Consider the following 22,061-nt stretch of genomic DNA (forward strand, 5'->3'; position numbering starts at 1 on the left):
CTGATATTCATTTATAGGAAATACCAGAGATGGAAGAAGAAGTTAAATGGTACACAAGGAAGCAAACAGAAAATTTGGAATGTGGTACATTTCATAGGAACTGATTTCTGCAACAGGTTAGTGGCAAGGAAGAGAGAAAGGCAGACGGGAAGAAAGTGAGAGAAAGACAAGTCCTAGACTAAAGACACTTGAGTGACATGATAACCAAATGTGACATGTGGTCTTTTTTGTTTGGATCTTAACTCAAATGGTGCAAATGAAAAGATACTTTTTTTTTTCTTAAGATCATTGGCGGATTTAATTATGGAAATATTTTGGCAATCTTGTCACATGGTGGACCACTTAGTGGCTTAAAACAATTTATTTTCTCACAATTTTGCACTCAGGTCAGGTCTTTTGGGGATAGCTCTCTGCCCCGTTGTCATAACTAGGGTGGTTCATCTGGGACTTAAGGATTTACTTCCAAGATGGTCTCACTCACAGGGCTAGCACACTGGTGCTGGTTGTCAACGTGGACAGCAGCTGGAGCTGTTGCTGGAACCCTTGATGTTTTCTCATGTAGGTCTCTTCATGTGCTGCTTGGGCTTCCTCACAATAGGACAGTTGGGGTCCAAAAAGGAGGAAAGGGGGGTTGGCAGCCCTCTTAAAGGCTAAGTTTAGATCTAGCACAGTGATATTTCTTCCATATTCTATTTATCAATGTAGTCACAGCTTCAGCCCACATTCAAGGAATTGGAGAAATAGATTCCATCTCTCTGTGGGGGGAATGACACAGGGAGGTATTTGAAGTTTTCAAGGAATAATTTTAAAGCATAGCAATGGCACTCTGATTATCTAGGAAAATGTCAAAAAAATTTTAGAGATACAAAGTGAAGTGTGTAGGAGTGAAATAACATGATGTCTGGGGTTTAAAATACTTGCACAGGAAAGAAAAATGATAAGGATAAAATGGGATAAATTTAGCAACTGTTGTAATATCTTGATAATTATTGAATATAGGTGATGGGAATGAGGAGGGATTAATGAACTCTACTTTTGAGTACATATGAAAATCTCATGATTAATTTTTTAAAATATTCAGACTCAAAATAATATTAGAGTTCCTAAAAGAGACTCGAAGTTCTAGTTTCATCTGGTTTTGATTTTGATTAAATTTTAATATTAAATCTTCTCAAAATACACCTGAAATAATATTCCCCAAAAGTACTAACTTGGGAAAGCACGCAGAAATGGAATCTTACAGGGGTGCTGTGGCGACTTTGGGGAAAATTAATAGCCTGCAGCCGAACACAGAGGGCTGCTTGACAATGGTCCCCAAGATGTGTTTTTTTTTTCACTTGAAAGAAACTGTGAGGACTTGATGCTTTGAGGTTCTGCATCCATCTTCAGAACAGGAAGGGAAGGCAGGGGACTGCAGAAAATCACCATGACTCTGATCTCACTGACCTTCTGCATCAATACCAGCTGTTGTCAATCCACAAACCAATTCTTACATGAGGAGAGTAACTCTTCTTGAGTAAGCATCCTCAGAAATGTAGTCTGTTACTTGGAATTCAAAGCATTTTTTTAAATTTATTTTTGAGACAGAGAGAGAGAGAGAGAGAGGTCACAAGTCGGGGAGGGGCAGAGAGAGAAAGGGAGAGAGAGAATCCCAAGCAAGCTCCACACTGTCAGAGCAGAGCCCAATGTGGGCCTTGATCTCAGGAACCCTGAGATCACGAACTGAGCCAAAATCAAGTCAGACACTTAACTGGCTGAACTACCCAGGCACCTCGGAATTCAAAGCATTCTTAACTTACAGCGAGCAGAACATGTGAAGGGATCTCTCCAGATATCCCGAGTTTAAGAACAAGGGACAACTATGGATGCCCTTTAGAGGGTATTAAAAAGAAATGTTATTTACAGAAAAAGAGGTGCAGGACCAGCTGAAGAAGAAGCATATTTGCAAGTACAAAATTCAAATTTCCAGCAGTTTCATCTCTGGTTATGTATGTACTCAAGAGAATTGAAAGCAGGGACACACACAGAGATTTGTAGACCCTTGTTTATAGTAGTGTTATTTCCAATAGCCAAAAGGTAGAAGCTACCCAAGTGTCCATCAACATATGAATGGATATACAAAATGTGGTATATACCTACATATATACATACAATGAATATCATTCAGCCTTAAAAAAGATGGAAATTTTGACACATACTACAACATGGGTGGACCTTGAAGGCATGTGTGCAAAGAGAAATAGGCCAGTCACCAAAGGGCAAATATTGTATGTTTCATTTGGATGAGGTACCTAGAATAGTGAAATTCATCGACACAGAAAGTAGGATGGTGGTTGCAGGGGCTGGTGGGAAGGGAGGAATGGGGAGTTGGTGTTTAATGTGTATGTATTTTCAGTTTTGCGAGATGAAGACTTCTGGAGAGGGATGGTAGTGATGGTTGATGACATGAATATACTTAATGCCACAAGACGGTTCATTTTAAAATGGTTAAAATGCTACATTTTGTTATGTATATTTTACCACCATAAAATGTACTTATTTGAGCTTTGTGTCCTATAAAAGACCCAACCTTTTTTTCTTTTTTAAATGAATGGAAGGGAATAGAGGAATGGGCCCGGGGAGGCACATGAGACACAGCTTTGACCTACCGCCTTTGAAAGGAAGGTGTTACTTTTATATTGAAGAATGACCTTTTTTTTTTGAAGGTTTGCTCCATACTTTCTATTCAGTTAGCTAGGCCTATAAGGTTGTTTTCACTGCAATTTTGCCTCAGATTTTAGTAATATTATTGCCACCTCCGAAATCTGTTTACACAAATCATGCTAAGTCTCATTCTCTCATTTTATTAGTCAGGCTTCCTCATTAATTTAGAAAATTGTTTGTTTAATAAAGACCTATCTTACTTGGTCACGGTCTCTGAATCCCCTGGATTATGGCAGGGGTTTTACTTTGTAATAATCTCCCAGGAGAGCTGCCCAAACAGCTGTGAAGGCAAGGGAGAGCTACAGGGGTGGTCACATTCTCTCAGGCACAGCAACAAGGGACTGAAGCTGACCAAAATGAATCTTTTCTGTTTTTCACTGGTGAGTTTCTTTGGTAACCTCATTTTTATTTTACTGTATCAACTAAAAGGCATGGAGTTAGGGAATGCCCTAAACTTCCTCTGCGGTGATATTAATTAATATATTTAGGGTCTCATGAGAAAAGTCCACATCAGAAAGAGGAAAAAGGATGTTTTTATTAAAGCACTTAAGCCAACTCTGTTCAGAGGCAAGTGATTTACAAAAATATATATATACATTTATCTAAAACAATTACTACTTCATTAATATTTTGATGCTGAATCTCTAAGTATAGTATGTCAACTATTTTTGAGGAACTATTTTCTTCTATTTATTATAAATACGAGAAAAATTTTGCAAAATGTGCTGCACTTGGGTTGCTTGCTTCGCTTTGGGACATCCTAGGAATCAAAATGTCTTCTCTATTGTTTGAGTAATGAATTCCGTTTAATGTTGGCTTTGTTAAACTACCATGGAGGCAGCTTTCTGAGTTACACAGTACTGTGGATGCAAGGTACGATAGATTATTTCAGTCCTGCAGATGTGCTCATTCAAGGGTATAAGCACTTCTCAAATTCTTTTTTACATTATTACCTTATTTTTTAGTTTAGCCTGAAGTAGATCAGTGAAAGTTAGCAGGTAGTCATAGATCTGGAAATACTTTATAACTCTAACCTGCAATTGTGACCATCTGCCAATGCTAAAAATGGATTTCAAAAATAATTTTATTCATTTCTATGTGTGTTTACAGCAGGACATTATGCCTATCCATTGGTTTTTCAAGATGTGGATGGGAGATCCCTGTCATTCGGGGAAATAAAATGGTTTACTTTGATGTTTGTTTTCTTTCCAAATTGCAAATAAGATTAACATAAGTGCTAGAGCTGGTGCTGACATAGGTTGTAATACCTAAACAGGAGGCATTTTAAGCCAAGATAAGGGATTTAATCTTAGAGCATCTTGAAAAATAAAAATGCAATTGTGAGTTGTGGCAGGCTGAATCATCGAGTTCCAATTGCCTATGTAGTCCCAATTTACAAAATAATTGCCGGTGCTCAACTTTGCTTTATGCCATATAAATCTGACTGGAGAAATCCCATTTCAGGTGATTTAAATGGTATTGTGCATTCTTTTCTAGTCGATCTAAAAGAGCTATATGTGGTTTATATGAATATACGTCCCATGGAAATAGGCAGTGTAGCAGCCGAGAAAACTGCGTTGTGAAATCACTCTGAATGGTTCTATAATCAATATGCTAATGTTTCTAGAACATAGCATGGCTCAGCATAGTGTGGCATACGTTCGTAATCCTGCTAGTGAAGACATATAACCATATACTGAGCATGATTGTCTCTCTGGGTAATATAGGAAAAGGAGGGCATACTCAAAAAGGATGGCTTCAAAGTCATGCCTCATGAACTCAATTTGACTGCAAGTCTTTTCCATGTTTTAAAGTCCTTAAAAATTTACTTGTGCAGAAACAGATTTGATTAGACTGCACCATCATCAACACTTAAATATTTTGTTCCAGCATTCCAAAGTTTATCGAAATTAATTGCTTTAATAATAAAATGTCCACAAGGTACTTGGGAAAAAAATCAAACTATGTTAGGTGGTTTTTTATTCCTTCCTGTGGAGTAAATAAATAAAATTATTTAGCATATGGGCTCTCAACCAGGGTGTTGAGACACCCCACTGTGCTGTTGTGAGCTGTGAAAAAGGGGTGGGGTTACAGTCTTCCCCCGGAATTTGTGCATAGTTCAAAACATATTTTATCTGTGCATGTAGGAATGTGAACATATGGGGCATTCATTAAAAAAAGAGACTAAAAATCCCTGATTTAGTGGAAATAAAGATAGCAGAATTAAAAAGTAGCGGTGTATATAAATATACTGACCTTTAATTCTGTAGGAAAGAGGTGGCTCTAAATACTAAGCATCCCATAAAGATTGCCACTGAAGAAAGTCAGAGAAAGAGTTAAACATTCCCTTATTTAAGTGTAGGGGGAAATTGTAAATCTTTTAGTAAATGGGGTTTTTAAGAGAAATATAAAGCAAACTTAATGAACTACCCATTCTGAACCAAGGATACTATAAATAATCCATTAAGGGTGATTGCTATTATTTTGGATCTATAAACTCGAAATGGGGTCTATCTTTCAAAAGGGAGGCAGGGATATCCTTTTATGCATGCCACTCTGACTCCAGAATTTTTCTTACAGTTTTACATTGTGATTAGGCTTTTAGAAGGCTTGCTCATTAGAAGCAGGATGATTTTCTTGTTGAGCTCATCATATAGTTATTGAGTTTAACATGACTTTGTAACCCAGTAAGGTTACAAATCAATTATCCCTGCACCATTTCTTCAGTGATTTGCAATGCTGCCTCTATTTTATCTGGAGTCTATTTTATCCCATTGGTATATCTCTACCCCTTTCCTTATACCTGTTCTTTTACATACCTATTAAGATAATTCTAATGCTAAGTAGACAGCTTACTCAAGAGAATACCCTTTCCTTGTCCTTCTTCAAAATTTGGACTCTTTAAGTCTTGGTGCTTCTATGTAAATTTCAAGTTATATGAAAATCTTTGATGGAATTTTGATTAAAATGGATTTAATTTTATGTCATCTTTAAGGGAAATTGACTTAATTATGGAGTTGAGTCCTCCCATCCACAAACATGTGTAGCCTTTCGTTTATTCTAATTTTCTTTTATGGACTATTAAGATAATTTGTACTTTGCTCTATAAAGTTCATGCGCATCTTTTTACTAAATTTATTGCTAGGGGTCTAAGAATTTTGTTTGCTGTTGCGATTATTTTTCCTAATTTGTTTTGTGATTTATAGATACATTATAGACGTCTTGATATTGAAATTGCAAGTAAATAATTTTGCTGAGTTAAAATTCTGGTAGTCTACATTTTTTTTTCTTAGATTTTCCATGCAGATAATCTATAAGGTTTCTTCTTCTTTAGTAATTACATCATTCTTAACTTTCCTCTCTCTTCTGTAATGTTGACAAGAACGCTCTAATAGCAGGCATCTTACTCTTGTTTCTAACATTCATGTAGTTACTCCTAACTGAGTCTTCCTGAGGTTTTTAATAAATAACCCTAATGAGGTTAAGGAAGTCCTGTCTTTTCCCAATTTGCTTAGATTATATCACAGATGAATAAATTTTTCAAATTTTATTTCTCAAATAGAATAAATTTTTCAAATAAAAAGTTTTCCAATATATTATTTCAATAAGTTTTCTTTTTAATGTTGTAAAAAGGCATTTAAATGTTGAAATATCCTCATATTCCTACATTAAATACTAATTTTTATGTACACTATTAAATTTAATTTTGTTAACATCACCTTTAGAATATCTTAAAACTGTTTTATAAGTAAAATAGGTCTGTAGTTTTCTTGAATTGACAAGAAAATCCTGTCATTTTATTTTTCCAGAGTTCTGATTAATTTTATGTTGTAATGTCTTAATATATTACCATCTACACTTTTACCCAAGTGTTCCATGTGTTTTCTATTTATTCTTATACGCTGCACCATGGGTAGACTCTTCAGCATTTCATAATTTTTTCAAAGGTCTAGAGTTGATCTTAATTTTTTTTATTTTTAATATAAATTTCTATGATTATATTACTCATTTTCAAGAGTTTTTTGTTGCTCTTTAATGATTCTTGTTTCATTTCTGCCTGTTTGGTTTTATCATAGATTACTTATAATTGGATGTTACTTTTTCCTTTGTTCTATGAAGATCCCATTCTTTGGTAAATTATTTCTCCATCCATTTAATGATTTCAATTTTACCTGGAATGAAATGGTTTTATTTTCAGATTGTCTATTCAGTTGGCTCTCTTTTTCAGCATTTAATCCCTTCATCCCTCGGACAATGTCAAATGACAAAACTCTTTGCCCTCCCTGAGTCCCTGTGGCTCCCTCTCCCTCACCCTGCTCCCTCTCTTTTTCTTTCCTCTCTTCACCTCTCTCTCTCTTCACCTTTCTCCCTCTAGTTGTGAAACAGACATCTCAAGTCTCCTGAGGCTCCAATTTAGAACCAAGACTTACAATGCTGGTCTCCGGATGTTATCCCAAGGTGATAGTTGGTGTATCACCCATCCAGTCACTGAGCCAGCTGGCTGCTTATTTCAGATCCCATTTTGCTGGCTGTGTTATTAAATTTTGCTTTTCTGGGGGCGCCTGGGTGGCTCAGGCAGTTAAGCGTCCGACTTCGGCTCAGATCATGATCTCGTGTTTCATGGGTCCAAGCCCCGCACAGAGCTCTGTACTGACAGCGCAGAGCCTGGAGCCTGCTTCGGATTCTGTGTCTCCCCCCTCTCTGCCTCTCCCCTGCTTGTGCTCTCTCTCTCTGTCTCTCAAAAAATGAATAAATATTAAAAAAATTAAAATAAATAAAATAAATTTTGCTTTTCTGGCTTACAAATTTCTAGAAGCATGGGTCCCAGCAGCTATTGGAAGGAGATTGTTCTGTTTTTTTCAGTCTTCTTTCTAATCACGAGTGCTTCTGTAGCCTCTGGAGTTGCTTTATGTGCAGGATGTCTACAGCGCATTACTCCACAAAGCCCAAGATCTGGCCACTGCTACCTGTTTGTGGATGGGTGCTTACCAGGTGGAAAGTTTTACATTCATTCACCGCTTTGTGTTTCAGTTAGATTTTCAGTCTTCCTACATGTTTAGGGATTTTAGAGCATACATGACTTAGTTCTTACTTAAGTCTTTTTAATTTTCCCAATAATTTGCCATGTGTTTTGAGTGGTGGTTATTGACAATACAAAACTGTAGAGCAGGTTAGTTTAAAGCTCTGTAAGTAGACAATGCAAAAGCAATTCAATCTTAGCTTACATCTTAAAAAAAAAAAACATTTTTAAAGATGAAAACGTATTCACTGCCACACTACAGTTTTTACCCATTGTTTCAACCGAGAAAACTTTTTCAGAATCCAACAGACCTATGACACCATTATCGGCATCACCAGTTACCATAGAAATTTTCAACATACTGTATGTATACCTCTCTCCATTAAGGTTGTCTCGAGATGATGTCATAACTAGACCAAGTTGTCTCAAAAGAAGAAAATACAACAGCTCAACTCAGTTGATAAGTTTGCTTCCCGAGTACAAAGAAAATTCACAGTATAGGGGCGCCTGGGTGGTGCAGTCTGTTAAGCCTCCGACTTCAGCCAGGTCACGATCTCGCGGTCCGAGAGTTCGAACCCCGCGTCGGGCTCTGGGCTGATGGCTCAGAGCCTGGAGCCTGTTTCCGATTCTGTGTCTCCCTCTCTCTCTGCCCCTCCCCCATTCATGCTCTGTCTCTCTCTGTCCCAAAGAAAATAAATAAACGTTGAAAAAAAAAAATTTATAAAAAAAAAAAAATTCACAGTATAGTTCACAATGGTTTTAAATGCAGACTCATACATTTTAAAGTTCATTATTCCATCAAAGAATAAAAACAAATAAATACTATGATTTATTAATATAAATACTATAGACATTAATATTAGTGCCTTCATTGTACTTGTGAAATACTTTTGCTGTTTCCAAGTATACTCTGTCTATTCATGTTATCCTGACAGCTCGTCTGTAACATGAATGAAAGTGCTGCTTTACAGTTGAGGAAGCCCAAGTACAACAGATTGTGTTTCTTACACAAGGGTGTAGTACTAATTAGAGGGATATGTATATCTGAAACCTGTGACCTGACACCCAACACAGTTTGTTGCTGTCCAGATAGGCCTTTATTGAGTGCCTGGAACTGGATGTCTTCATCATGCTTCTTGAGAAACTGCCTCACTTTGTGCATTGCTCCCTGACACTTGTCTTGTTTGAATTCCTGGTTCTGTAGCAAGTGATGAGGATGCCTTTTTCTACTGCCTTGTTCACTGCTGAAAACTGGCATAGCATTAACTCAACCTCTATGCCCAGGAGAATTTGGGTAGGGTGCTTTATAAAAATGGGTAGATAGGATAGATGACTTTTCAAGGAAAATATCATTTTGTTATTTTTCGCCTCATAAATCTCTTTTATTACAGGAGGGCTCTATGGATAGCTTATATGAGCCAGTCCCAGAGCAACAAGCTAACCAAGGAAGCACCTCTGTCAGGACTGGTTCTCTTATCTCACCTCATGGGAAGAGTGGAAAAGCACACGCCAATCTCTTCATGGTGAGTGAAGCCTTGAGTTGGGTGGGTGACTTCTCTATTACAAATTGAGAATATTTTGCTTAACGATACCTGTTAATGCAACGAAAACCACTCGTCTCAGAAAGTTCTTCATTTACTTTTAGTTTCTGATTTTCTCTTCACTGTTGTCTCTTTCGTGATTTTAGCTTATTAATATGAACTACCTTTAATAGAGTATGTGATTACATAAGTTAAGTCACTTAATCCTCAAAGCAGCCTCATGACAAAGAAATAATTATATCTTATTGGAGATGAGGAAACTGCAGGAGAGAAGGGAAAATTAACTTGCTAACTGTGAGGTGTTAAAGCTGGCAACTAAATATATGTGGATCTGCATCAGTAGTTTATTGGTACACCAGGTGTTCAGGATGGGTGGGGGGGACCCCCAGATTTGTAGCGTTTGCCTCTTGTCATGGTCTAAGTGCTCCTACCGTGGTCATTTTCAAGCCACCAGAGGTTTAACAACTGGCTTCCAATAGCTGAATATTTATTTGTTCATTATCTCTGGTGCCTACTCCAGCGTACCACTGGTGGCTTTAAAATCTGTGCTAACCACTTTACTAAGCTGCTCCTTAAGTTTATGAGCACACATCGTGAACTCACAAAGCCTGAGTATGACTGGAATGCAAAAGCAGATCATTTTTTTGAATTATCTTTATAATTACCAGAGGCACAGAGTTCCCCGTGCTCTGCAAAATTGGCTCTGTCCCTGTTTAACAGTGCCGGCTGTTTTCTTAGTTGATTGTGCTGTATTTAAATTAATCCCATACTAACAAACTTACTTTGCTTCTATTGTGGCTGAGTACAGTAGAAAGCATCCTATGTCTGCTACAAATAAAGAACTGTTTTAGGGACACCTGGGTGGCTCAGTCTGTTAAGCGTTTGACTTTGGCTCAGGTGATGATTTCGTGGTCTGTACCCCTCCTCCACTCATGCTCTGTCTCTCTTGCTCTCAAAAATAAATAAATCATAAAAAAATAAAGAAAGAACAGAACTTTTTTTATCCTTCTAGATATAGATGTCTCAATAACAACACAAACATTAATATCCGCTTCCTATAAGTAAAGCACTGGAACAGGTGATGTTACATATGACATTATTTGTGTTGATCATCACAATAACTTCAGAGAGGTTTAGAAATGTTGAGAAGGGTTAAGTACCTTTCCCGCTTAAAAAGAGGATGACCTACGATTGAAACCCAGATCTTTCTTTGCTCTAGAGAAAGGATTACAGTAAAGTACTTTCAAGTTTTATACCTACCTTTATGCCTACCTATTTTATTCTGTGGGAACATTCCTATGAACTTCTTTTTTATATAGCTTACAGATGTAAGCAAACAAGTTCAGTAATAAGTCTCAGTAAGTAAAAATAACCCCCCAAAATTTAGTGTGGTGGAAACTCTTCCCTCAATTTATACCCTATTCAATATCCATTAAGATGTTGATGTTGACAGATATGCATAAAGAGAGGCAACAATACATTTTACATATTAATGTGAGAGAGAGAGAGACTTACATAGAGACTCTCAATTGAGTCCACAAAATGTTTGTAAGCATTTTGACTCTATCATTAAAAAGAAAAAATGAATAAGCTGAAGAGCCTGAAGATATTTCTTTAAATGTGTTAGTTTAATAAATATGCATGAAAAACAAACAAGTCCATGGCCAAGCAGTCTACTAGAATTTTGATCAAACTTCACTTACATTACAAAAGTAAATGAGAATAATAAAAACAGGACTTAAATTGCTACAACCCTATCTCTCTCTCTCTGTATATATATATATATATACATATACACACACATATATACACATGTATATCATATAGATGTATATGACTCCATATTTAATTCAAAAATATGTGCATACATATAAGCATAAATTTGTGTGTGTGTGTGTGTGTGTGTGTATACACTGAAAGGCAACCAGTTCAACCACTGATTCTAGTATTAACTGTTAAATTATACCAGTCCTTTCAAATTACAACTGATATTATATTCTTTATAAAAATTATTCCACAGCTTGGATATAATAAAATAAGTCTTTTAATAATGACATTTAGTGATTTACAACTTTCCCTCTGATCCTCTGAAGAATGGATCCTTTTCTCCTCCTAGTATTCTCACTTCCTTTTTTCCCCGCTAATTCAAGGGAAAAAAAAAAAGTTTTGGACTAGTTTTAAAAATACCAGAAGAATATTATTCTTTTTGGATTGATGTTCTAGAAATACTATAAAACCAACCCTAAAGTTCATGGAGTTATGTCTCAAGCTCCCAGTCCTCAACCCAAGTGTATCTGTGACCTTCCCAGAGAGGAGAGGGTACTCTCCAAACAGACAGCATATCTAGTTGATATAGTGGAAATTAATAGCCTATACTAAAAGTAATATCATTTGTCACATGAATTGAAAAGAAAACTCACAATGAGAGAGGAATCCTAGGCTTCCTGACTTCCCTTAAACATACTTTATTTATTCCTATTTATTAGGAGTTTTATGATGTAGAAAACACTGTTTTAAACAAGGTGTGATGTAACATAGATGAGAATAAAATAATACAGAGTTCCAGAGGAGATAATCCAGTGTAGATCAGCTTCAATTTAAGGGTTGAATAAGTATTAAAGGGAAAGACGTTTATTTCGAATTTTTAAATTAAAATTAATTGAAGTATAGTTTACATATACTTCAAGTTTCAGGTGTACAATGTAGTGATTTGACAGTTATATACATTATGATATGCTCATCATGATAAGTCTAGTTACCATTTGCCACCACACAAAGTTATTACAATATTATCCACTATATTACCTATGCTCTACTTCTCATATCTGCAACTTATTTTATAACGGGAAGTGTATAGCTCTTAAGCCTCTTCACCTATTTTGCCTATCTCCCATCCTCTTCCTCTCTGGTAATCACTAGTTTGTTCTTTATATTTATGAGTCTCTCTTCTTGTTATTGTTGTTATTTGTTAGTTTGTTTTTTAGATTCCACATCTAAGTAAAATCATACAATATTTGTCTTTCCATCTGACTTATTTCACTCAACATAATACCTTCTAGGTCCATCAATGTCACAAATGGCAAGATCTCATTCTTTTTATGGCTTTTTGTATATAATATATAATATTCCATTGTACATATAAACCACTTCTTCTTTATCCATTTACCTGTCTATGGTCATTTAGGTTGTTTCATATCTTGGCTATTATAAACTATCCTACAATAAACATAGGTATGCATGTATTTTTTTTTCAAATTAGTGTTTTCATGTTCTTTGGGTAAAAACCCAGAGGCGGAATTACCAGATCTCATGGTATTTCTAGTGTTAGTTTTGGGGGAACCTACAAACTTTTCCATAGTGGCCATACCAATTTACATTCCCACCAACAGTACATGAAGGATCCCTTTCCTCCACATCTTCACCAACAATTGTTATTTCTTGTCCTTTTGAAACTAGCTGTGCTGACTGGTGTGAGATGATATCTTATTGTGGTTTTGACTTGCATTTCCTTGATGATGAGGGATGTGGAACATCTTTTCATTTGTCTGTTGGCCATCTGCATGTCTTCTTTGGAGAAATGTCTATTCAGTATTTTGGGATTTCAAGTGAAGAACATTTGAAATGCCCAGCTTTCATTTTAATTGCCGTTCCAGGGTGGTTGGTAATGGAGAGCTGGTCTAAAGAGAAATCAATTGAAAATACAAGATTTTATTAAATTTCGTGAAGAGGAATAATAAGCCATCCACTTGTATATTAGCAAAGCCAGAGAGTTTGGGAAAGATACTGCTAAAAAAAATGGGTAAAAAGTTTTATGGAGTGAATACTCCTGCAACTAAGTAAATATGCTGAAAGAAAATGTGCGAATATACTAGCCTAAGGGTTGACTACTTTGTTACTATATTAGCTACAATGCATGCCATTATGGATTGATTCTGTACCTATTTTAGTACCTCTTTATCATGTCTGAAGCTAATAAAATATCTTGATTTAGAAATAGAGTGAGAACATTAAATATTTGTACCTCTGCCAGTTGGAGGTTAACTGGATCAGTCTTGAATTATCTGATTTGCCATCTATATTGACTGAAGTAAGCAAATAATTGTCAATTTTCACTTCATTTTGTAACTCAGAAGTTAAACTGATAAGAAATTTGAGCCTTTTCAAAAAGAGCATTAATGTGGGGTAGGGGCAATGTCCCTATTATTTACATGCTGAACATATTTTTTATATGTTGCACAAATATTCCTTCAATAAATATTTGTAAGCTAAATGAATGGATAAGTGAAGTTCCATTAATTACGCCAAAGGAAGTCTTAATAATGGAGTATGTATGCTGCAGGGTTAAAAAGCATGAGCTTTGGAGTTGAGCAAATAGAAGTTCTCATTCTAGCTCTGCCACTTACCAGCTATTTGACCTGGGAAAGTTGCTCAAATTCCCTAGACCTGAGTGTCCTTCTCTATAGATTGAGCACCATCCTTTGCATAGGCTTGGCTGAGTTTATTACTCCTCCTCTCCACATGTGGGAAGGATCCAGCACAGAAGTCAAAGAACCATGGGAAGGGCTGATATGTCACACTGGAGCTGAGGTTGCAGACTGCAGACCCAGGGGCCGATATTTTATGGCCCATGAGCTAAGAGTAATTTTTGCATTTTTAAAGATTTGCTTAAAAACAAAAACAAAAGTCAGAAATTGTAGGTGACCCACAGAGCCTAATATATTTCTATCTGGCTTTTCACAGAAAAAGTGTACAGACCCCCTCAGGCTGTGCAGTTACAGACACAGGTGGCAACTGAGTACTTGAAAAGGGGCTAGTCCAAATGTGGATGGCAATAGGGGTAAAACACATGCCATATTTAATTTTTTTAAGTGTATTTGTTTTATTTGGAGAGAAACAGAGACAGTGTGAGTAGGGGAGGGGCAGAAAGAGAAAGCGAGAGAGAGGATCCCAAGCAGGCTCTGCAATGCCAACACAGAGCCCGATGTGAGGACTGAACTCGGGAAATATGAGATCATCACCTGAGCCAAAACCAAGAGTCAAATGCCCAATAGACTAAGCCACCTAGGCGCTCCAATTAAAGCCTTAGCATGAAAAATGTATAAAGCATCTTATTAACAATTTTTACATGAATTACTTGTTGAAATGAGAATATTTTGGGTATGTTAGGTTAAATGGAACTTCACTAATTTCTTAACATGGCTACCAGATTGTGGCTTCCACATCACATCCCGCCTTTCAAATGTTACATGGATATTTATGTATTCTACCAAACCTAAATTATATATGCTATTCAGGCTTTAGGAAACTTGTAGAATGTAGTTTTTAGCCTTTTGGCCTCTGATAGATGGAGGCACACCAGAAGGAAGGTGAGGGTATGTTAAATGTCAATCTACTATGTCCATCATCCTTCCTTCAGAGTCTTTCACCTTTCTTATCATTAACATTACTATCCTCAACAAAACAAAACAAAACAAAAGCAGTGCCCTTTCACCTCCGGAATTCCTCTACAGTGGAGGGGAAAAGTGGCTAGCTTTTTGAAGGTGGCTGTTTTTGTCTTTGCAGAAAATAATTTGTATCATCACTACCCCAGGCTAACAGTATTATCCTAACATTTAAAGTGAGTTACAACCCTTCCATAATATTTGGGTCTTCTAAAGTGGTGATAAATTAAGACGTTTGATTTTATCCAGTTAAGAAGGAGAGGAATGGGAAAAAAAAACTATCTAAAACTATTACATTAAAAAATAAATCACAAAGAAAAGAGTTGCTATAACTTTGCTAAGACTTTGCTACAACTTCTGGCAGTTGTCAACAGTATTGAGACATCAAAGTAACCAGGTAGTGTCATAAGTTACTTCGCTTAGGGATGCATAGATATTAAAGTATAAAACTCTTGATGATAAACATTTAATTACATACTTTTAGACATAGAGGAGACAATAGGGAACATGTGTGTGTTACCCAATGAGGAAGTTGAGATTAGTAACTTGTCTGAAGAGACAGATGGAGTCAAGACTGGAGTTATGGCTTCCCAAATACTAATCTTGTCCTTTGGCCCCCTCTGCCAGAAGTGTGCATGAGTGTGTCTGTGTGTGTCTGTGTGTGTGTCTGTGTGTGTGGTATGAATGTGTGTGTATGTGAGTTAGAGAAATCAGGAAAGCAGAAGACAGGTGAGTGGCAGAGTACTCTTGGGAGATAAGCAGTGAAGAGGAAGAGAAGATAGGAGGATAAAGAATCCAACCTTATAATATATATGCTAAATATAATCTGATGATAGAGAAAATAGCAGGAAGAACTTGAGACAGGCAATGTAGTTAATAGACTCGAGTTTTATTCCTGCTCCCCAGGCGGCTGAGAAATGTGTGTCCTTGAAAATGTTATTGAACTTCTCTGACCCTAAGTTTCCTGAGCAATAGAATGTGGATAAAAATGTCTGCGTCTCGGTTTGTAGTGAGGATCAAATGTTATAACACACGTTAAGCACCTGGCATAATGCATGTTAATGTTCATTTTCCTGCCTTCTGCAACCCATCACACCAGGGCAGAGTGATCCTTTAATTTAATATCCTTGATTAAATGACTTTAAGTCAAACTCTCACTTGAGCTCGGATGTCGTTTTAAAATAACGGCTCAAAAATAATTTGTAATCAACACTCCTTACCTAAAAGCATTGATTTTTACTGGGCTGGACAAGAAGAAGCAACAGGATTTATTGTTGATGTGCATTAGAACACCCAAGATTTTAATCTCCACAAATTGCCTCAAATCATGAACACTCAGGTTGAGTGCAATGTTTGACAATTCAGCCCGAGATTTCCCATGATGTGTAGACAGCAGCGAACAAGGAAATCTATCACAGTGTCTCTTGTTTGCCTAATTCCTATTTCAGGATGGTTTTTTGTTGTTGTGTTGTTATTTCGTTTCTTGGGTGGGGGAGGTCCATGTGAACTTAAATATTATTAAAATGCAAGTTTAATTTTTTATATACTCACTCATCAACATTCTGTACTGGAAAAAAGCACTGGAGAAATCAATTAAACTGTTCCCAGCTACCAGATGTTAATCAGAAAGTAATAGAGCAGATTCAAAGATAGTTTTAAAGACAAACAATACGATACATGTCTAGCAGTTGGTTAGAGCTCAGCACTAATGAGGCCAAGGTCAGGGGTTTAATCCCCATATGGCCAGTTATTTTCGCTGTGTTCCATAGCCACTGGCAGTACCCATGACCCCAGTCTGCTGTCTTGCCTATGTGTGCCATTGATCATTAAGGAATCTGGGTTGGAAGATGAGAAGGCACAGCACAAAACCATTACCCACAATGAGAAGAACAATCAAGGCAAGAACAACCTTGCTGACCAGTAGTTCATTTGCCCATGAAGATTTTCCTTCGCTATAATCAGTCTTCAGGCCACCAGTATAATTCTCAGCTTTCAACTTAGGATAATTCATGGGTCAATGGTAAGAGCGTTATGAGAGAAAACTGAGTTCTTGCCCTGGCTTTGTTCTTAAATAGTGCTGAATAAGTCCTTACACTGTCTGGATCTCAGTTTCCACCTCTACAAGATAATAGGATAAGACTAGATGGTCTTTAAGGCCCTTTGCTGCTCTAAAATGTTTTCTTGAATATGTTTTCAATTATTTTGGAAAGGGAGTGTTGTCTAACATAAAATACTATTATTTTCCTTTTGGGACTGTAAAAGACAGACTTCTAGCATGACCTCTAATGAACCCAGCTGTATTAGTCAGTGTTCTCTAGAGAAACAGAACTAATAGGTTGTGGGTATATAAGAAATTATTTGCAGGAATTGGCTCATGTGATTATAGAGGCTGGCAAGTCAGAAATTTTCAGGGCAGGCTGGCAGGCTGGAGCCTCAGGGAAGAGGTGATGTTATACCTAGAGTCCAGGGGTGCTTGGGTGGCTCAGTTGGTTAGGTATCAGACTCTTGATTTTTGGCTCAGGTCCTCATCTCACAGTCATGAGATCTAGCCCCATGTCCAGCTCCGTCCGTGCTGACAGCATGGAGCCTGCTTGGGAGCCTCTCTCTCCCTCTCTCTCTTCCCCTTCCCTCATTGTGCTTCTCTCTCTCTCTCTCTCTCTCTCTCTCTCTCTCTCTCAAAATAAATAAATAAACTTTAAAAAATACCTAGAGTTCAGAGGTAGTTTAGTGGCAGAATTCCATCTTCCTTGTGGGAGACTAGTCTTTTTGTCTTAGTTCTTCAACTGATTAGATGAGACCCACTCATATTAATGAGTGTAGTTGCTTTACTTAAAGTCTACTGATTTAAATGTTAATGTCATCTGAAAACTACTTTCATAGTGATCTCTAGGCTAGCATTTGACCAAATATCTGGCCTAGCCATGTTGAAACAAAATGAAGCATCATATCTGCCTTCCGATATTTAAGTCCTTGTGTAATCCCCACTCTTGTGTATGATTTGATTCCTATAGGATTTGGCAAAAGTAACAGGAAGTCACTTCCATAATTAGGTTACAAAAGACCCTGACTTCTGTTTTGCTAGCAGACTGGCTCTATCGCCTACTTGGCTTGAACATTACGAATGAAGCAAGAGCCCATCTAGAGAGGCCCATGTGGTAAGGAACCCAGAGCAGCTAGTCAGCCCACAGCCAGAAAGGAAATGTGGCTTTTATTTCAACACTCTCAAAAACTGGATGCTGCCAACAATCACTAAGTGACCTTAGAAGAGGATCCTTTCCCCAGCTAAGCTTTGGATGAGACCTCAGACCCTTGGATCGACAACTTGACTTCAACCCTGTGACAGATCATGAAACAGAGGACCCGTCTAAGTCATGCCCATATTTTTGATCCACACCAGCTGTGAGATAATAAATGTGTATTGTTTTAAGCCATTGAATTTTGGAGTAATTTATTGCATAGCAATACTTCACTAATACAGGAACTAAAATTAATTTGACAAGTTATTGATCAGATTCATTTGCAGATAACCAAATCTATGCTAGCTGATTTAAGCAGAAAGGGATATATTACAGGTTAACGAGAGCTCAGAATCTTTGGGAGGTTGAAGACAGATACCTGGCTGAGCTTGCAGAATTACTCTGAGAAACACACTGCAAAACTTGCCACTAAAGAGATTGTTGCTTCTGTCACAAGCAGAAAGTCAAGAAGACACTATCGCCGTGGCTGCTCCAGAACCACACTGTCTCTGCTGAGATTTGTTACATTAAAAATGGATGCCCATACTTCAGCTTTTGCCCCATGTTAGTCAGTTTTGTATCAGTGTCTTAGGGTGGTGCATGAGGTGGACAGGACCCCACACATCTCATTCTAGTTACAAGAGTAGTTTCTTTCTTTCCGTCTTTCTCTCTTTCTTCCTTCCTTCCCTCCTTACTTTTTCCTTCTCTTTCTCCCTTCCTCCTCTTCTTCTTACCTTCTTCTATACATTGATTTTAGGTTTAGTGAATGACAGATGTCAACTACAGCAAGAAATATATATATACCCAAAATATGTAAAGAGAAACATAAGTCGCTATGGAATTAAATGCCTTGCTGTAAGCAACAAGCTTGACTTCTATAAGAATTTTCAGAAGGAATTTCCAAAAAATATATAATGCAGTTGTCAGGAGCACAAAACTTGGGGGTCAGATAAATCTTATAAAAATTCTAGTTTTGAAATTGACCAGCCTTGTGATCTTGAACAGTTTCCTTTAACACTACAAGCCCGGTTTCTTCTATCCAATGAGGGAACTGTTTGCTGCTCTCTTATTCATCATTTGAGAATAAAAAGTAACAATATAATTAACATTATTAGTACAGTGGTTGGCACAACATAAATGATCAATTATAGGGTGTTATCTCTAAGAACCTAACTGTGGTTTGTGGTTTAACGGTGCCAGTTCCACGGAGGTGAGATTTAAGCTTTAAAGGAAGATTTAAAGGAAGATTTGAAGGAAGAACTAGGGTTAAAAGTGGTGAAAGGAGGCGGTTAAGACATTATCATCGCACGCTGTTCTAGCATCTTTCACAGAAGAGCTTAAAAAGCACTTAAAGCCAAGTGTCTTACAAATGGATAAAAGGACACACTGAAATGTGACATGTCATTTTAGAATAGATGAATAATGGAGAAGTCAAGGCAGGTGACTCTCAGGTTGGTATTCTACCACTCAACTGCATTTCTGACTTGCCTCCAAACTATTAAAACTGGGATTTTTTTGTTCTGTCTCCATATTAGCATCAGCATTGACAGAGCTATTAATAACATAGACACTAAAGGAAGAAAATGAGATTAACAATGGCATCCCATCAACTGGGTCTTCATCAAACTATGAACAAGAGGAGTCAGTGTCAAAACAGTGCATGTAATCCTTTTCTTGATTTCTAGATTGTAAAATGACTCCTAACAAGCTGACATATAAAACATAGATTACCTTCATTAAAAAGACTGCACTTTTCTTTCATTTCTTATTTTTTTACCCATTATATCTATGATGACATACGGTTTTTCTGCCACCAATTCATGGGTGAACACTACCTGGTGGTCTTAATTCGTTTCCTCTCGTAAATAGAGACTTATGTTAAAGTAAAATGAAATCAATAGATTAAGGTTAATTATGCCTTATTCTCTTTTTTATTTCCTCAGCTTATGATACAATGACTAATTGAATCTACTGAAAGCCATGGTTCTCTCTTTAATCATGTTTTAAAGAATAAGCCCATTCTCACTTTAATTTTCTCTTAAATGCTTTTGTCATCCCTACTGATTTTGGATTGAAACAGTGTAGATTTAGGAGCCATGACTTGTTTCTACTGGAAGAGATTTTAAAGTTCTGTTCACCAACCTTATTCTATAGATGCAGAAACTGAGGTTCTGTGGGGAGTTTTTGGATCTTGCTAATTTAGCAGCAGACCTGGGGAACCAAGCCAGCTTCTGGAGTGCCAGTTCAGTGTTTTCTCATTGTGAGGATGGAGTTTGGTATTTTTACCCATCGCATTTCCTATCACACTTCCAACAGGTTTGTTTGGCTTGCACTTGTTCCATTTGGGGCTATGAGGATTAAAGAAGATAATAAGTGACAGCAAATAGGAAACTTAATAAACATTAGTCGCCCTTCCCCTTTCTAAAACCTTGTGTAACTATAATTTCATACATCATGACACACTGGAAGATACTTAAGAAAAGCTCTCTTTTTAAAGAAATCTGGAATGGAATCTTTTTGTAAAGGAAGAATCTTTTATAATGCAAATAACCATCCCCTAGGTAACTTGTTTTGTCATCCTGGGTATTTATAGCACTGTGAGAGGAGTTTGTTAGTTCAGGATTGATAGAAAGCTCACTTGGCATACCCGTAGACAAATGGCAAAATTTTATGTGATTTACCAGCTCTGTCTGTGATGGATTAGATAAGGTACCTGTGCATTCTCCAGGCACTACCAGCTTTGTGATTTGCCCTGAGATGACGGGCCATGTGGGGATGCCATCCACCACCTGCTTCTCTTGAGGATATCAGAATTCATTAGCTATATAGGGTTGTTACTTTTTGACAGGAGCTGGACAGGCTGGCAAGAAAGTCTACTGTTCCCATCAGGAGGAGCTGACATTGCTTCTTCTTCTTCAGTGCATTCTCATGGGGGGATGAAATCTGTTCTCTCTCTGAGAACCGTGACATTATTGTAGTAATATAGTGGGGGACCTCCAATGTACAGACTGTCATCTAAATTCAGTGGCTCCTGAAGTGCCCACTTTTAATTAAATGTGCTGTTATAAATTACTGGACCTTCTCTGATGATGATGGCAGCATCCACAAAATTATGAACGCCGTTAAACACATCAATGTGCTGTCTATGCACTTGTCTTCAAATAATACTAAATTATTAGTATTGATGCTTTGGTAAGGGTGTATTTTCTGAGTTGTTTGTTTAGTAGTGGTGAACAGTATTATATTTTCTCTGCTTTTTCAGTCACTCTCCCTCCGGCCACTAGCTCTCATTTGTGAGATCTCTGATCTAGATGGCAGGTGGCTTCTGTACCTGTGCAGTCAGGTATAGAAGTAGAATTGTGTTCAAATTAAGACACCAGGCACAAAATACCAGTTTTACCACAAATTAGTTATGTGACCTGAGGCAAGGCTTCCCACTGCTCTGTGCCTCCGTTTACTTATCTGTGAATTGAGGATAATGATGATAATATCAATCTCACAGGATTGCTGTGAAGTGAATTACTATATATAAAGCATGAGAATTGTGCTTGATATTACATGACTGCTGTGCCATTATTGTTCTGCAAATGTGTTAAATCAAGAAATTAGCAAAGCAGTAGGATTTAAAGCCTTATCCCTCTCAGCAACTTGCTTTAACCAGTTGGGCTCAGACTAGCTGCATCTACTAATATTTCTCTTTGCTGTGTGATCTATTTGATAACTTAGGAGACTCCATCATGGGATTTTTCTCCACATGTTTGCAATAAGATGTCGAGGCAAAGTAGAAGAGCTCATGGGCGGCAGGACTCCTTTACGTGGGTGATGGTCTCTTATCCAGTCACACAAATGTCCTCTTTGTTTTGAGAACAGAGCTGATGGTTCATGTGTGTGTATGTGTGTGTGTGTGTGTGTGTGTGTGTGTGTGTCCGTGTGGTGTGAACACACTCTCTTTCTGGTGGCTTTAGGTGTACTGCAAAACTACTATATTAATTTTGAAGCATCATAATCCTCTTTGCCAGATGTCTATTAGAATTTTTCTGTAAGGAACTTACAAGAATGAGTTGAACAAAATAGAAATTGGGTTAACTCATTTTAATGAGAAGTTATATGTATGCATACA

At 37.2% G+C, this 22,061-nt stretch overlaps 1 protein-coding gene across 3 annotated transcripts in view; it reads left to right on the forward strand.

Annotated features, from left to right (window-relative positions):
• Positions 1-2,977: 2,977 nt before the first annotated feature.
• The window catches only part of SAMSN1 (SAM domain, SH3 domain and nuclear localization signals 1), a 139,996-nt gene continuing 120,912 nt past the window's right edge, over positions 2,978-22,061 (forward strand). The window contains exons 1-2 of one of the 3 annotated variants that reach the window (XM_040484163.1): positions 2,978-3,083; positions 9,115-9,246. In XM_040484163.1, coding sequence (XP_040340097.1) covers positions 3,060-3,083; positions 9,115-9,246 — 156 coding nt within the window. In that variant the 5' untranslated portion in view covers positions 2,978-3,059. The remainder of the gene's footprint in view (positions 3,084-9,114; positions 9,247-22,061) is intronic. The other 2 variants (XM_040484166.1, XM_040484164.1) reach the window with 2 other exon arrangements.

Source organism: Herpailurus yagouaroundi, unplaced genomic scaffold, assembly GCF_014898765.1.
Source record: "Herpailurus yagouaroundi ecotype Mexico unplaced genomic scaffold, PumYag 162, whole genome shotgun sequence".
NCBI lineage: Eukaryota > Metazoa > Chordata > Mammalia > Carnivora > Felidae > Herpailurus > Herpailurus yagouaroundi.